This window comes from Ovis aries, chromosome 10, assembly GCF_016772045.2.
Source record: "Ovis aries strain OAR_USU_Benz2616 breed Rambouillet chromosome 10, ARS-UI_Ramb_v3.0, whole genome shotgun sequence".
NCBI lineage: Eukaryota > Metazoa > Chordata > Mammalia > Artiodactyla > Bovidae > Ovis > Ovis aries.
In genome coordinates this window covers 49,129,344-49,147,139 of record NC_056063.1, presented here as the reverse complement: position 1 = coordinate 49,147,139, position 17,796 = coordinate 49,129,344, and the positions used below count along the sequence as shown (strand labels likewise).

At 38.2% G+C, this 17,796-nt stretch overlaps 1 protein-coding gene across 9 annotated transcripts in view; it reads left to right on the top strand.

Annotated features, from left to right (window-relative positions):
• KLF12 (KLF transcription factor 12) overlaps window positions 1-17,796 on the top strand; it is a 521,468-nt gene that overhangs the window by 478,649 nt on the left and 25,023 nt on the right. For all 9 annotated transcript variants that reach the window (XM_042254943.1, XM_042254945.1, XM_060394527.1 and 6 more), the window contains one exon: window positions 12,498-12,655. In XM_042254943.1, the coding sequence (XP_042110877.1) occupies window positions 12,498-12,655 (158 nt within the window). The remainder of the gene's footprint in view (window positions 1-12,497; window positions 12,656-17,796) is intronic.

Below are 17,796 nucleotides of genomic sequence, written 5' to 3'. Positions count from 1 at the left end.
GGTAGCTCAGACGGTAAAGACTCTGCCTGCAATGTAGAAAACCCCTGTTTGATCCCTGGGTTGGGAAGATCCCTGGGAGAAGCAAATGGCAATCCGCTCCAGTATTCTTGCCTGGAAAATCCCATGGACAGAGGGTTACAGTCCATGGGGTCACAAAGAGTCTGACTGAGCAACTAACACTGTCACTTCACTTTCAAATTTAATTGAATAAGTACAAGATTTGCACACTGAAAACTTTGAAGCATTATTTTGAGAAAACTAAAGAACTTGTTAAAGGAAAGGCTTCCATGTTTGTAGATTGAAAGACTTAGTGTTGAGTAAATGGTAGCATTCTACTAAATGGTAAATAAATTCAATGCAATTTCTATCTAAATTCCAACTGCATTTTCTTTTGCATAAATTGACAAACTGACCCTAAAATTCATATGGAAATAATCTTGAAAAAGATGAATTTGAAGGACTAAAACTTTTCAATTTTAACATTTACCTCAAAGCTATGAAGTTAAAACAGTGTGGTACTAGACTAAATATGCACATATAGATCAATGGAATAAAGGTGAGATCTTAGAATTAAACCGTTACATTTATGATCAGTTGAGTTTCTTGAGATTTCCTAGACAATTTAATGAAGAAAGAAGAATCTTTTTAGCAAATAATATGGAGACAACTGTGTATCCACATGTGAGAGAATGAAATTAGACTCCTTCCTTTCACAAAAATTAACTAAAAATGGGTCAAAAATCTAAATATAAGAGCTAAATCTACAAGAAGAAAGTATAGGAGTAAATCTTTGAGACTTAGGTTAGGTAAAGCTTTCTTAGCTGTAACCAAATCTTTGAGACTTAGGTTAGGTAAAGCTTTCTTAGCTATAACCACACACACACACATAACTAGAGAAATGTTAAATTGGACTTAATCTTTAAAACTTTTGTGCTTTAAGGACCACAAGAAAATGAACAGACACAGATTGGGAGAAAATACTGGCAAATTATATATCTGATAAGTAACTTGTATCCAGAATATATGGAAATTTCACAACTCAACAGTTATATGACAACACAATTTATAAGTAAGCAAGGTATTTGAATAGACATTTCTCTGAAGGAGATATACAAATGGCCTATGAGTATATGAAAAGACTCAACTCCATTAGTTGTTAGGGATATTACCAACGAGAACCACAATGAGATACCACTTTACATGCACTACAATGGCAAAAATTCAAATGACAAACATAATGCATTGGTGACGATAAAAAGAAATTACAAGCTTCTTACGGTGCTGGTGAAAGTATAAAATGGTGTAGTCACTTTGAAAAACAGTTTGAAAACTCACAATATTAAACATAGAATTACCATATAATCTAGTAATTCCATTTCTAGGTTGTATGGCTAAGAGAACTTAAAACACATGTTCACACAAAAGCTTGAAAAGATATTCATAGCAGCATTATTCCTAATATTCAAAAAGTAAAATCAACCCAAATGTCCATCAACCATGGTGTGTCTGTATAATGAAATACTATTCAGCTATTAAAAGGAATGAAGTATTAATCATTTTATGATATATGTAAATTAATTCATACTGTATACCTCAAATTTATACAGTGCTGAATATGAATTATGTTTCAATAAAACTGGAAGAAAAAATAGGAGTAAACTATTGATGCATGCCACAACATGGATAAACCTTAATGACTTTATGCTTATTGGAACAAAGCTAGCCACAAAAAGCCACATATTTTATGATTCTGTTTCTATTAAATACTCAGAATAGTGAAATCCATAAAGGCAGAAAATTGGATTAGTAGTTGCAAGAGCTAGGAAGAGAGGGTGTGTGGAATGCATTAATGAACATGGAGTTTCCTTTTGGGGGTGATGAAAATATTTTGAAATTAGATAGAGGTGATGGTTCCACAACATTGACAATATAATAAATGCCACTGAATCATGCACTTTAAAGGGTGATTTTATGGTATGTGAATTATATCTTTTACATCTTAATAAAGATATTAACAAAAAAAAAAAAACCAGGAAGAAGAAACCCAAGTTTAAGATGTATTGGACATTGTATCAGGTTTACATTATTCTAGGTTAATCTTCCTGTGTGTGTACTAAGTCGTTTCAGTGGTGTCTGACTCTGTGCGGCCCCATAGAAGGCAGCCCACCAGGCTCCCCCGTCCCTGGGATTCTCCAGGCAAGAACACTGGAGTGGGTTGCCATTTCCTTCTCCAAGGTGTGAAAGTGAAGTCGCTTAATCATGTCCAACTCTTGGCGACCCCATGGACTGCAGCCTACCAGGCTCCTCCATCCATGGGATTTTCCAGGCAAGAGTACTGGAGTGGGGTGCCATGCCATTCAGGGGATCTTCCCCACCCAGGGATCGAACCTAGGTCTCCCACATTGTAGGCAGATTCTTCACTGTCTAAGCTACTAGGGAAGCACAATGAATTATAATAAGCTATAATTCATATGTAAATTTTCAGATCACAGCCTCTGCTTTTTTTCTAGGAACCGCAACAAAATATAGGATTCTTGTTTTCTTTTTTCCTTAAAGATAGTAAGGAGAGCTTATTGATCACAAAACTTTAATTTAGAAGTCTGCATATAAAAATGAAGATTCAAATTTCACATCGTTTCCTCCTTTAAGATCAGCATGTTCTGTTTTTGTTTTCTTTTGCTTGTTTATCATTAATACTTGACCTAGTTCAGAAATAACTTTATGAGACATACGTTTAAGAATTACTGTTGTATCATTAGAATGTGGAATAAACACACTAGGTCCTAGGCTAATGTGGCTGAGTTTCCTGGCAGCCATAACAAAAACATAAATAGGGTGGGGATTTTTAGTTCTAACTATCTGATGAAAAAAAATTTGTGCATATGTATATATTCCAGTTTTGCCAAGCAGGCTTTCCTTTATACCAAATAAAGATTATAATATAGCTCTTTCTCTCTTTCTCCAGTTTTATTGAAGAGTGAAAGAATCCTAGCTTGAAGAGTCAGGAAATAGACTAGTACCAACTCTACTACTGTTTAGCTGTGTGGGTTTGGCATAGGTTAGTTTAATTAACTTTTTGAGCCGTGGTTTGCTTATCTTCTAATGTCTTTCAGGTATAAATTTAGGTCACATTACTATACCTTCTAACTTTTATGACATCAATTTGGCAGAGTACTCAAAGATTAAGTTGAGTTTCAAGAAGGAAAATAAAAACAAGTAAAATATTTCCTCCATTAGATGGGAAGATTTCTGGTATTCTCCAAAATTCAAATACATACACATTTTATGGTAGGACAAATGCCTATTTGTGCCACCAGATAGCCAAAAAAAGCTCAAGTGAGATATTACTAATGAGTTCTACTTGGCCATGTTATTTATATATCCCTGTATGAGTAATTAAAAACTGTTTCAATAATTTATGTAAGTGTAAGTACCAGATACTAACTGGTATAATTTCAGTGCTCTTTAATAAAACAAATCTCTAGTGGAACATAGACCTTGTTAATGATGAGCATAAAATAGATGGAGGCTATGTTGATGGTTACTTAAAAAGTTTATTTATGATTGCATTACAATAACTCATAAGAACTGTGTATTTCAAACATTTTATATATGTCTTAATATTTAAAACACCAAGTCATCTTATATACTGTCCTCACCTAATACACACCCGAACAACTTCTTTATGATCGGATCCACCTTATAAGAAGATCCTTCTGAAATAGAAAAGTTAGCGTGTTTATATCAAACACCAGTGTTCGCCATTGGGAATGTCCTCATGGGGTGGACTATGTTCCCCCAGCTCTTTCCCTTCTTTATTTCTCCTCACCCTTCCCAGCACCTGCTGATATGCCAGCTTCTAGAGAGGCATGCATGTAACCACATCTTCATTCTTGAGTTTAAAGTTTATCTTTAATAAAATAAAGAGAACAGTCCTAGAGGGTCTCAAATCCAGATGGGCTCAAGGACCACACCTGTAAGAGCAAGGCATAGTGCTGTCTTTATAAGGCAACAGTGGTAAGGCCTGTGCCAACCTGAGGAAGACAGTACCCGCCTTAAAGGCATTCTGATTATTTAATCCTTTTCCGACCTAGAAAGTTTTTTTTAAAGCTTAAATGATCCATTGAGCTACAACTCCTAGCATGAAATACAATTTAAATCCCAACGTTTCTTGAAGAAATTTTGTGGAAACATTCTTCTGAATATTTTGGCAAGTTTTATGTCTTCTGTTCCATGTCCAGTATAATTCAGAAATCTATACTTGTTTCAGGACTCTTGTTCCATCCTACATTATGAATAGACTTTATGGGAAAAAAATCTTTACAATGAATACAGTGTTGCCCCCAAAGAAACTATTTTGAATAGATAACTGTATATCTGAAATGGGTCTCTCTTTTTTTTTTTTTAACAAAAAAATCTTTCAGCCTCTAATCTAAATTCATCATAACAGTTTAACTATATAACAAATCACAGCAAATGCCATTAATAATTTATTTCTTCTATTTATCCATGTATCTATTTTATCTTTTGCTTAAACAGCTTATGATCTTACTTACTTGCTAAAATATGATGAATCAAAAAAACAGCAGAGTCTAAGTTTTGAGTATTTTAATGGTCCTAGATAGTGATTAAAATTACTGAGTAGCAGCTGCTATATTTAAGGAAAATCATGGTATACTATAAATCTATCTACAGACTCACCTACAAAAAGTTCATTGGTAAACCAGTGAATCAATCTTTTAATTAGTAGGGTATTTCATTTATTAGAATAATTCAAAATACATTATGCACATATTCTGTTTGTATGAAAAAATGTCAAATTCTCATTGAATAAATGCCAACATTGAGCTTTTGGACATATTTCATCTAAGTATTACTCTTGATTTATACATTTCATGAAAATGAATTTATTTTTATTGAATTCAAATTTGAATGTAAAGTGGTGTAATGTTTTTGTCACAGCTTCTGGAAAGATTGGCAACTTCTAATCTTACATTTCAGTGTGCTCAAAATTAGTTTTCTGTAGGAAGCTGTGGGCAGGAATGAAAGTGAAAGTGTTAGTCACTCGGTTGCTTCTGACTCTTTGCAACCCCCTGGACTATAGCCCACCAGACTCCTCTGTTTATGGAATTCTCCAGGCAAGAATACCAGAGTGGGTTTCCATTTCCTTCTCCAGGGGATTTTTCTGACCCAAGGATGGAATCAGATTTTCCTGGATTGCAGACAGATTCTTTATCATCTGAGCTACCAAGGAAATCCATGGGCGGGAAGGAAAAAGGTGAATCAATGGATTTGTGCTATCTTAGAATGAAGTGTCTGGGGACCGGATAGTGAATGTATCTAAATAACCCCCTTTCTCTAATTGATATCTCAGAGAGGACCTTGACATGGTTTGATAGAAGCTAGGGAGTCTGTGATGGAGAAGGCAATGGCAACCCACTCCAGTACTCTTGCCTGGAAAATCTCATGGACGGAGGAGCCTGGTAGGCTGCAGTCCATGGGGTCGCTAAGAGTCTGGCATGACTGAATCGACTTAGCAGCAGCAGCAGCAGAGAGTCTGTGATAGTATGGAAGAGAAATAGGAAGATTCCTGCTTCTGAGAGCCATCTGCTGGCTAAGAAAAAGCCTGCAAAAACCTACATGTGTCTGGCTTGTCCACATGAATAGAATCTCAAGTACTAAGATTTATGTAACTCCTAGATTCTCATCGACTCTATTTTTTGGCTTGTGGCCTCTATATTTCATTCCCAACATGGTGTTTGATTTACTAACGAGGAAGTAGTTCTCACTTCCATCTATTCTGTGGCAGCAGCTGATTGGGAATTCCTGTAGGTGATATTTACATTCTATTGAAAATCATTTTAAAACAAGCTTTGGAAAACAGTACAAAACATACTTTTAAAACTGAATGTGCCCCCTTCCCTTAAGGTAACTCTGTTGTGTAACTAACTCTAAACACTTTTTGGTACCATTGTAAATAAACAGGGAAGGAACAAGTTCTCTGGTCTTGATGGTCGAGGAAAACTTAATCGCATATCACTGGCAAATTCAATCTTCAAAAACGTTTCCCTGGAAAGATATATATTTTACAAAGTTAAGTATTTTTAAGGTAGATTAATAGTAAGTAATTATACTGTGTATCTCTACTGACAGTATTTATAAAATAGTTTAAAATTCTCAGGAGTAAAGTGTATGCTTTATCATAGCAGGCTACATTTTTTTAAAATATAAATTTATTTATTTTAATTGGAGGTTAATTACTTTACAATATTGTATTGGTTTTGCCATACATCAACATGAATCCACCACAGGTATACATGTGTTCCCCATGCTGAACTCCCCTCCTACGTCCTCCCTGTACCATCCCTCTGGGTCGGCCCAGTGCACCAGCCCCAGGCATCCAGGATCATGCATCGAACCTGGACTGGCGATTTCATTTAAGAATGCTTTTATGTACTGTTGTTTTCTATAATAGGATTAGAGGGGAAATTTTAATGATTCAGGTTATTTTGTTGCTTTTTATCTTTTATGGGGCGTCCCAGGTGGTGCTAGTGGTAAAGAACGTGCCAGCCAGTGCTAGAAACCTAAGAGATGCAGCTTCAGTCTCTGGGTCAGGAAGATTTTCCTGGAGGAGGGAATGGCATCATTCCAGTATCCTTGCCTGGAGAATCCATGGACAGAGGAGCCTGGCGATCTCCAGTCCATAGCATCACACAGAGTCGGATGCGACTAAAGTGCCTTAGCTTGCGTTCATGCATGCATCTTTTATTAGATGTGGTTTATATTCCTAAATACCCAAGTGAGTAGAACATAATAACTCAGGTGGATTCTGGTGTCCAGCCCTTGGTTCAGATACTGGTGTGGTCACCCACTCTGTTTTGGCCTTGATCTTAACCTCCCTTTACCTCGGTTTCCTCATCTGTAAACTAGGGGTACTAATAATATTGACCTCCAAGAGCTACTTTGAAGCTTAAAGCATTTAGAGCAGCGCCTGGCCCATGGCAGGCATTCTGTCAGTGTCGGCTCTCATTGTTATCCTCAATCATGCTCCTTGATGTTCTGTTGAGGTGATGTGTGTGAATTTGCTGAAGGACCTTCCATCCCTGTTTTCTGCTCTTGTTTTACAATTTAGGATATGTGTGTCCTCGTCCCAGTCTTAAAAGATTGTCCTGGCTCTTCCTTTTTAACTCCTGTGGAAACTCCAATTTCAGTGAAGGGCGTCTCACTGCTCTCAGGTCACACGTGACAAATGGCCTTTATTACCTGCTGATTACAGTTAACCTTCATCCCTTTCACGGCAGCTGTGTGGTGCCTTCTATTTAAATAGAGCTGTTCTTGGATGTGACTTTCCGAGTCTCTCTGGGTTTCATTCTAATTTAACTTACCATTCCAAGTGGGACTATTGTGTAACTGAAGGCGTGACTCACTCGTTTGTTCTCTCTCCATCTAATTATTACGTCGCAGTGCCTGGGAGGCCCCCTCGGGCGTTCATTCACTTCTCTAAATGGTCTAACCTTCTCGGGAGGGAGTGGGCTTTTAGTTATTATTTATGAGCTGTGTGGCTGTGTTTAGTGCAATGTCTGGAAACACACTAGCAACTGTGTTCAGTTGCTGAATGGTCCCGACCATTTTCATCATACCAAGCTTATTACTAAGGATTATTGGAAGAATCCTCTGCTGGCATAGGGGGTAGTTTCTTGCACATTTCCATTCTTCAGAACGAGGCCAACTTTTGAAGCACACAAGTCAGTGTGCGTGCATGTGGGGATACCTTAAAAGCTGTGGAAACAAAGGGCACGTGGCTCAGGAAGGGCAGAATATTCTAATTTCACTGAAAATTTTAATTGTAAGCATTGCTTTAGAATGCCATTCTCTTCAAGTTAGAGCAAAGAACCAAGACACTCATGGGAACATATGATTTTAATGGTTACCCAGAATCCCTGGTATTCAGTCACCACTTTGTATATTACAGCATTTAAAATATGAAACAAAAAAGAATAGATATGCAACAAGCAACAAAGTTTTACTTGATAGCACAGGGAACTATAGTCAGTATTTTGTAATAACCTATAGTGGAAAAGAATCTGAAAAACAATATATGTATAACTGAATCACCTTGCCATGCACCTGAAACATTTAAATCAACTATACCTCAATAATGGAGAAGGAAATGGTAATCCACTCCAGTATTCTTGCCTGGAGAATCCCATGGACGGAGGAGCTTGGGCTACAGTCCACGGGTCGCAGAGAGTCGGACATGACTGAGCGACTTCACCTTCACTGAGTTGACTCATTGGAGAAGACTTTGATGCTGGGAGGGATTGGGGGCAGGAGGAGAAGGGGATGACCGAGGATGAGAAGACTGGATGGCATCACCAACTCAATGGACATGAGTCTGGGTGAACTCCGGGAGTTGGTGATGGACAGGGAGGCCTGGCGTGCTGCGATTCATGGGGTCGCAAAGAGTCGGACACGACTGAGCGGCTGAACTGAACTGAACTGAATTGATACCTCAATAAAATATATGTATTATGAAAACAATAAAATTTGAAACAGGGAAATGAAAGTAAGAGTAAGGAATTGAGTAAGCACTATCAGAAGACTTGAAGTCAAAGGATCCTAGTAAGGATTAATTAACCAATTAAAGGTTAATTAATTAGTTGATTATATTGAATTAAGAATACCTGACCTAATACATTAATCGATTCATCCATCCAGCTGTTCAGTCATTCTATTTAGCAAACATTTCTTGAATGCCCACAATGTTCTTGGCTCCAGAGACACAAAAGTACTTGGTACCAGCATCTTAACCATCAGATTTCCTGCCGTGGACTTGGCGTAGCCAAACACCCAGTCCAGTTATCTTCCACCTACCATGTCCCCCAACTCCAGGGTCATGCTGTGGGCCCAGTACAGCAGCAGTCCTCCATGGACTTGGGTTTTCCTCTCCTCTTCCTGTGTTCTTTAAGCTTGTCTGCATTTCTGATTCTTTTTTACTTCAGCCGCATTTACCTGCCTTTCCACAAAGAGATCAAATAAGTAGTTCTTGTTTGAAAGGTACAGGCTAGCCTAAGGTTCTGTGACATCTGAGGGTATCTCTGCCATTTAAAAAGGGGAACCGGGTGAAGTTTTACCCATTGAGTGTCATTTTAAGGTTAGCTTGGTCCATTTATTCAGTGCACATACCTCTTTAAAAATTATTTTTATCATCATCATGCAGATATCTTTAGGTAGTTGTTCTTTATAATGTCCTAAAACATTTCACTTTAAAATGAGGAAAACCACAGTATGAAGTTTTGTAGAGCATTAAGGCCATCCACCTAACATGTCTTCAATTTTGATGTACATTCAAAAATCTGAGTGAAGTGGTTTCCCGCCATTCTGTAGCCCTGTTTTCTTCCCTGCCCACCATATAGTCCAGTGGCTGACTGTATAGCAGCATTACCTCCTTGGCCCCTTATAGACTTGCTTAGTAGTTACTGGGTATTGATTTTAGGTTTATTTTTTTACTTTTCTCTGCATATATGAACACATAGCAGAATAAATAGCTAAAATCCACAGGCCAAGCAATATGTGTGAGTGATTATGCTAAGTTACATTTAGACTTCTGTATAGTAGTGCATAGAAAGCATTGTATAAAACAAAATGTACTTACTATGGGTTTTATGTTATAACTTGAGGGACATAAATACCATGTCATATTCTCGATTTGAAAGGTGTAAAACATACCACAACACAAAAGTTTCTATTTGTGAGGCCCCCAGTGGCAAGATCCATATTTGTTTTTATGACTACATAGTCAAGAAGTTAATTACTGTTGCCTTATTATCACATATAGAGTCAATTTGTTCACAAGAATCACACCCTATGCCAGAACATACCTTGTTGGGAGTTAAGTAAAGCCCTTCTCTCATGGGACAGACCAGTCACACTGTTTTGACTCTTTTCACAACCAAGCTCCAGTCCCTACAGCTGAGTCAATGATGTGGAAAACCACAAAGCTGCATTGAGTGATAAGAAGGCTGAAAAAGTGGCTTAGCCATCCCGTATGTTCTTTCCTTCAACTTCATAGAAATCTTGCACAAAACTGTTGAAGACAGAGGCAGATAAACGTCATTTATATTTGATCTTCGCTAATAATATAAAGCATTGGCTACTGAATCTGTTACTTGTACAAGTGAAAAAGATGCTTTGAAAACTTGGGTGATTCAATCGGTAAAGAGTCCGCCTGCAGTGCAGGAGACCCGAGCTCAATCCCTGGGTCGAGAAGATCCCCTGGCAAAGGGAAAGGCAACCCACTCCACTGCTCTTGCCAGGGAAATCCCATGGACAAAGGAGCCTGGTGGGCTACAGTCCAAAATGTTGCAAGAATTGGATATGACTTAGCAACTAAGCCACCACCACCATATGGAAGGAGACACTTTAAAGTTTACTGAAGCAATGTTGCAGTAAAATATTAGAAATAAATCTGTATGTCCATCACTTAGGAAATGAATTTTAAACTCTGGAATAAATGTTCATTGGACTACTCCCATATTTCATCTGAGTCAAGTATTAACCAGTTATAGCCCATGGATCAAATACTGCCCACTATTTGTTTTGTAAATAAAGTTTTATTAGAACATAGACACACTCATTTGTTTTATTTATACTCATATTTATCTATAGCTGCTTTCATGCTACAGTTGCAGGGTTGATTTGTCACAACATAGACTGCATGACTCTCTGTCAAAATATTCACTATCTAGCCTTTTATCTAGCCTGGAAAATCCCATGGACGGAGGAGCCTAGAAGGCTGCAGTCCATGGGGTCACTGAGGGTCGGACACGACTGAGCAACTTTACTTTCACTTTCCACTTTCATGCATTGGAGAAGGAAATGGCAACCCACTCCAGAGTTCTTGTCTGAAGAATCCCAGGGACGGGGGAGCCTGGTGGGCTGCCGTCTATGGGGTTACACAGAGTCAGACACGAATGAAGTGATAGCAGCAGCCCTTTATAGAAACAGTTTACCAACTCCTGATCTAGGTAGATTAAAACACCATCTATTGTAAAATACACCGTTGAGAAAGACAAAATAAATTAATTAAACCATGACCACCAGCCATCAAATGTCAGAGGCATCCTGAGTTAGAGACATTGAAATATGAAAAGATTCATTTTAGGATCCGTGCACTATAACATATAGCACTTCAAATGAACAAACCACTGTGTTTGATCAGCATAAACAAGACCTCAGATCCTCAGTGTCAAGTGAACAAAAGTCAAGTGTGGAACAATTTGCAGAATGATGTGACCAGCCTTTTATCTATATGTCTCTTAAAAAACACAATATAATGAGTTTCCATGAATGCAGATACCGGTAAGCATAATTTAAAAGAATTGAAAGGATTTGTAGCAAACTGATGATAGAGATTTTCCCTGGGAGGACAAAGGATCAAGACAATGATGGAAGAAAGAGGGGGAAAGTTATCTTTATCTGTAGTGTCCAGTTTTTTTGAGGACTGATTTATTCATAAAAAGTAATTTTTAAAAACATCGAAACCTGGAAAAGCTGGAAGAAAATAATGTCAAAGTATTCATAGTGGTAAATCTTTTATAGTAGGAGTGTGAGTGATTGGGTTTTTATTGTATTTCACTGTAACTTTAAAGAACTTCATGAATAACTAAAAGAAAAAATGAGTCATATTCTTCATTTCTATCTCAATCAAAAGAGATTAATGTTGGAAGAAGTACATGTTAATCAGTTACCTGACATTACAAACTAATCCTGTTTTTCTACTGTGGCATTAAGATTAAACAATGTACAAGTCAGGGCCAAATTTCATAGTTAAAACTTTTTTTCATAATGTGGTACAGCTAATCTTTAAATACAATGCACTTGATTCTTCACCGTGAAAAACCACCAACGGGAAGAGTTAAATGTCAGGTGTATTTTGCAGAACCAAAATAGCTTGTCATGAGTCATGTTATTGATGTACTGATGTCATTTCTTTCAGCCCAACCTCACTTGTTTGGAAACGTACATTGTGATTTTACATGATTTTATGTGTTGTCACATGCAATTCAGACCCTCACGTTACTTATTAAATGCATTCATTTTGTCATTTGTTTGTAGCAGGTCTTCCTAAAATATTCTCTGTAAGTGTCTTCCCAAGTTCAGAACTTTAGGCGATAATTTTACCACCACCGGATAATTTCTTTTGATGATGGAGATCTACTCATTCACCACTGCTTTCATTTACTTTTTTGTTTTTTTTCATTCTGTTGTTATTTTAAGCATGTCTTCCTCTCCCGAGGAGTGTTTCATCAAAAATAGGTCAAGCTGCCCGCCTTCGAGATTAAGAAATGAAACGTGTCCCAGAAAGTGACAGCAGTAACGTGGACCCGGGGCCTTGAGTCTCTGTGAAGCTGCAGACTGCGAGCCTCAGGTCTCACAGCACTGGAACCAGAGTGCTGTGTTTGCTCACCATTTAAATCTCCTTTCTCTTTTTCCAGTTCAATCTCACCATTTAGTATCGAGAGCACAAGGCGCCAGAGAAGGTCTGAATCCCCAGACTCGAGAAAACGGCGTATCCACAGATGCGATTTCGAGGGCTGCAACAAAGTGTATACGAAAAGTTCTCACCTGAAGGCTCATCGAAGAACACATACAGGTAACAGGTCTGCAGGGCTTCTCACCTGAGGGTCACTGAGAGTCCAGACAGGGCCGGCTGCTTGACTTCGGACCCCTGGGTGTGCTGGAGTGTTCTGTGCTCACCCATCGTGTCTGAGCAGAGTGCATCCCTTCTCTTAGTCGAAAAAGGCTTAAGTCTTAGTGAAATTTAGAAACAAAGAAGTATTTCTTCTGTGTCTTAAGGACTTATATTAGTGTAAACCCAGTGGTCTAGACTTTTTCATAGTCAGGGTTGCCACTTAATGCTTGTCTAGGTTTTAAAATGTCCACGTATCATACAAAACAAGCAGAGTAAAATCATTTTCTTCTCTTAAAGTTAGCATTTTCACCACCACTTAGATCATGTTTTCCTCCCCTTGATCTCATCCCCCAAATAACCAAACCGATAAACAGCAGCAACAACAAAAACGTGAAATAAGATTGACATATACATAACACTGCAAGGAGTTGAAAACTTTATTTCCCCATGATTCCATTTGATTCTCACTGTTTTTTTTTTGTTTGTTTGTTTGTTTTTGGTATATGGAGAGGATTTTTTATATTCATAGTTTGCAAAGAAGGAAATTGAGATCACAAGTGACTCGCTGACTTTGTCACCATCCATTCACCCAACACATCTACCCTCCCACCGATTCACCCTCCCAGGAAAGAAGCCGGTGGTTCCTCACTTAGCTCTCTACTCACCCCATCCATCCTCTACCATGTATGTCTCTCACTTGGCATCCCCTGCCTGCCTTGCTTTCTGGATCCCGTTGGGTACCACTGATAGGAGGCTCTGGGAAGAGACCAAAGACCAAATTCCGCCCCAATTACAGAACCTTTTCAAGGAAAAGTGATTGGTGACTGGAATGTGTGAACCTCAGAGAAGAGGGAAATTCATTCATAGGCATTCCTGGTAGCAACATACTAGAGATGAAGACAGCTCAGTCCAGTAACTATCTTGGACAGGAATCTGCCTCCAGCACCCACCTCTGGGCGTTTCATGTGTAACAGACCCCATGGGGCTGTTTAAATAGTGCTCCCATCTCAGATACATTAAGGTAACCACACTGTGTGAACTGTTTCCCAGCTGAGGTAGCAAATTTATTTAAACTGGCATTCTTTGCCATATATTGAGTCATGTTATTATAGCAGATTGTTTGAAGGTTTCTTTACAGAGTCTTTCAGGATTTTGATCATTGAGGTGGGGCCTCTTTGCGTGTGTGATGACGTTATAGCACAAGATGCTGCTTGAATTCAGAAAAGCTTTATAGAGTCTGCAGTTTAGTTTTGCTATTTCTAATGCTAATGTTAATGCTTTTGCTATTTCTGAGGTAATTCAGCACAGTGTGCAAACTGTCTCTTCCCATCTTTTTCCCTGTTCCCAGCCCTTCTTCCTTTTCTTCTTAATTCCAGATCCTCCCCTCTTCACTGATCCTGAGCTCTCCCAGGAGAAGTTTTCATCTATTTCTTAGACACTCATTTTGTTGTTGTTTTGTTTTATTGGCCACACTACACGGTATGTGAGATACTTAGTTCCCTGCTGCTGCTGCTAAGTCGCTTCAGTCGTGTCCGACTCTGTGCGACCCCATAGACGGCAGCCCACCAGGCTCCCCCGTCCCTGGAATTCTCCAGGCAAGAACACTGGAGTGGGTTGCCATTTCCTTCTCCAATGAATGAAAGTGAAAAGTGAACGTGAAGTCGCTCAGTCGTGTCCAACTCTTCATGACCCCATGGACTGCAGCCTACCGAGCTCCTCCATCCATGGGAGTTTCCAGGCAAGAGTACTGGAGTGGGGTGCCATCACCTTCTCCAACTTAGTTCCCTGACCAGGTATCAGACCCATGCCCCCTGCAGTGAAAGCACAATCTCAACCCCTGAACCACCAGGGAAGTTATCAGGCACTATTTTTTAACCAGTTTTCTTTCTTGTTTTTGGATCTGAAAAATTAAGCCATTTAATATTTAAGTTGGTTTTTTATTGGAGTACAGTTGATTTACGATGTTGTGTTAGTTTCAGATGTACAGCAAAGGGATTCACTTATACATACACACATATCTATTTTTTCTAGATTCTTTTCCCTTATAGGTTATTATAAAATATTGAGTAGAATTCCCTTGCTATACAGTAGGTCCTTGTTGGTTATCTATTTTATATATGGTAGTGTGTATTCAATTTTCTTATGACGGCCAAGAATGAGTATAGAGACATAAAAGTTGAATAAGCATATTTCATCCTCTCAGTACACAGTGAACACAAATCACAGGAGTAAGTATGATCAGGTTGTATTACTGACTTTTTATGGGAGCATTTCAGTTATAAGAAAAAAAAAAAGGATGACCTTTCATCAGTGAATCCTCATATATTTTGAGTTATTCCTATTTTCCTTGAACTTTCTGAAATAACTATTAGCCCCATTTTCACCAGACATCCTCTATTTCAATTATCCAAGTGGTGAACAGTGAAAGAGAAGAAAGGGTTTAATGAGATACTATGAAAGGATTTTTAATGTTATAGCATTGTAGGATTGAATCTTGAAGGTTTTAATATATATTGTGAAAAGTGGGGGAAATGTGATGTATGCATTGTAATTCAAGGCAATATAATTAATCAGCGTGGCTTATTAATAAGATGAAATCATTGACTCCTAGGGTCCAAATGGACCTTCAGTGTCATGGAGTTTAGTTCATTCCCACATTAGAGGAATCCCTTGGGTGTCATCTGTCACGGAGAACCAGTCCCTCCTATGCAGTTTTCTGCACACGAAACAGATCTTTTCTTTCATTTGATCCGCACAACACCTGGTATCATTGTCTCCTTGGTAACGAGAGTGGCTCCCGGTGGAGTATTATTTCCTACCTCTCCTTAAATTTGTCGAGTAACAGAGAGCTTTTGCTTCTGCAAGACAAGTTGGCTGATGTTTCTGAGGGCAGAGTCCTTGTCTCTGACAGCCCTGAATTGTCTCCTGTGGCTTTGTTTGGCTACTTAATACCTCCAGCCATCACACTGCAGTTTTCACTTCTGGGCGCTGGTGCTCCTCTCGACACTGCCATGAACCACGGGCGTCTTCATTTCTCCAAATCAGACACCCTCAATTCTCTTAGCCACTTCTTTCTAAGTAGACTCTGACATATCACTGCATCTTCTAAAGTTTTCACCCCCCTAGGTGACGTAAGAGCGCTTGTTAATGGACATCTCTTAATAGATTCGAAGATAGAGTTAAGTCTTTTAGCAGTTGTCTTTCTCTGTTAGGTCATCTATGTCAAAAACTGCTGAAAACTAGATCTTTCTCTCCCTTGTAACAATAACATTTCTTTTAAACCGAAGCATGCGGTGTTGTATTTGTTGTTGAACCTGTCAAATGATGGCTTCCTTGAGAGGGGTGGGTTTTCCCTCAGGTGTTTTCCCCAGGCTGAATAATCTCTTGTGGGAGATACAGGACAGTTATTACTGTGGGAGCTGCACATACCCTTTCAAACCGTAGAAATACTTCTACTGTGTATACTATATCCATCTGATTGATGTGAGCTCATTATTCTAATAAGTCGAAAAGACTTTGGAACCCCTTCCTGCCCACCTTGCTTTTAGTATTTTAGGATTCTTCTTCAGCTTCTCCATTTTTTTCAAGTACTGAATAGAACAGGTTCAGGAAAAAGGACTCAGATGTGGTCCTGGAGACTTCCATCCAAGTCGGTCTCAATTCATAAACTCACAGCTAAGAATCCACCTACTTGTCCTACCTCCGATCCATGTTTCTTGATCTCAAAGCTCCACCCAAAAGTCCTTGTGAAATTTCTGCTCCAAACCCAGATATGACACGTTCATCCGTCCAACTTAGCAGAGAAATACTTATTCTGGGCAAGGCAGAAGCTCCTAAACCACCAGTCAAATAACAGTACTTTCAGAAAGAAAGAATGAAACTTGGTTGATTTGCTGCCACCAGTTCAAAGTTGAGCCCATACTGGTTTCTGATTTATAATTACGTGCAAGATTTCATAACTTTGTGCTCAAAATGAAATGCACACTAGTTCTGTAGGGATTCAGGTTGGCTTACTTTGCTTTTAATAAATATCTTCTTAGCCTTACCTTTGCTTCAGGCATATTGAGTAAGTTATTTGTGTGTGACCAGTAATAATGAATGTGAAGTATGGGATTATAACTGATGACTTATGAGAACTATACACGCAATGGGAGGTGAGCAAGGGGCAACAAGACACTTCCTTTGAGAAAGTCACGTTAATTCTGCCTTTAACTTGATCTTTTGTGCTTTCTTAGTAAATGATCAGTCATCTGTTTAGGACATAGATATAAAGTAAATTAAACATATCCATAGGAGTGTGAAAGAGGTTCATTTTCTACATAGTCATAAAGAATTTAGAATAAAATAAGAAATGCTGAAGTACCTTCTTAAACTGAAAAATACCTTAGTCTAATGAATGTGCCTTTTAGATAATAACATAGAAGTTTGGCCAAATATTTTTAAATGCCTACTAACACTTCCCTGTGGCAAATTGTTTAAAGCATATTCAATAGAAGGGAAAAATATATTTCGACCATCACATTTACCCTACCGTCAGCAAGTATAATAATTATTCTTATTCACTAGTCTGAATTGTATGTCTCCTCTGTGTGAAGCCGTGTACAGTGTATTTAAATGAATTGCACTATGTTGAAATTAAAGGTCATTTAAATCTGTATGATATGTAACTATTATGTACAATGAATTTCTCTGATTTTAAGAATTTTACTGCTTATCAAATAATCTAAATATGAATTTTAGAAGATAATGGTTTTACAAATTTAATATTACCCTTTATAATTCTCTTTATTTTCCAAAAATGTGTGCCACTGTGTTTTCTCTAAATAAAATGCAGTACAAGGAAGTAACACTCAGACACCACTGATTCTTATCGCCACTAGATGGCGCACAGCAACCAGATGTTGGGTCTAGCTTAAGAGAGTCCAGAAATCAGCTGGAACCCTCTAGTGGTACATTTGAAATGGTATGATTGTCCATGTTCTGCAAAATACTATTATTTAATGATGAACAAGGAAATGGCAAGATAAAGATTTAAAACTAGGGTTTTTTAAAAATGAGTATTAATCATTTCAATATGTAAGAATATTTAGTTTCAAATGAAT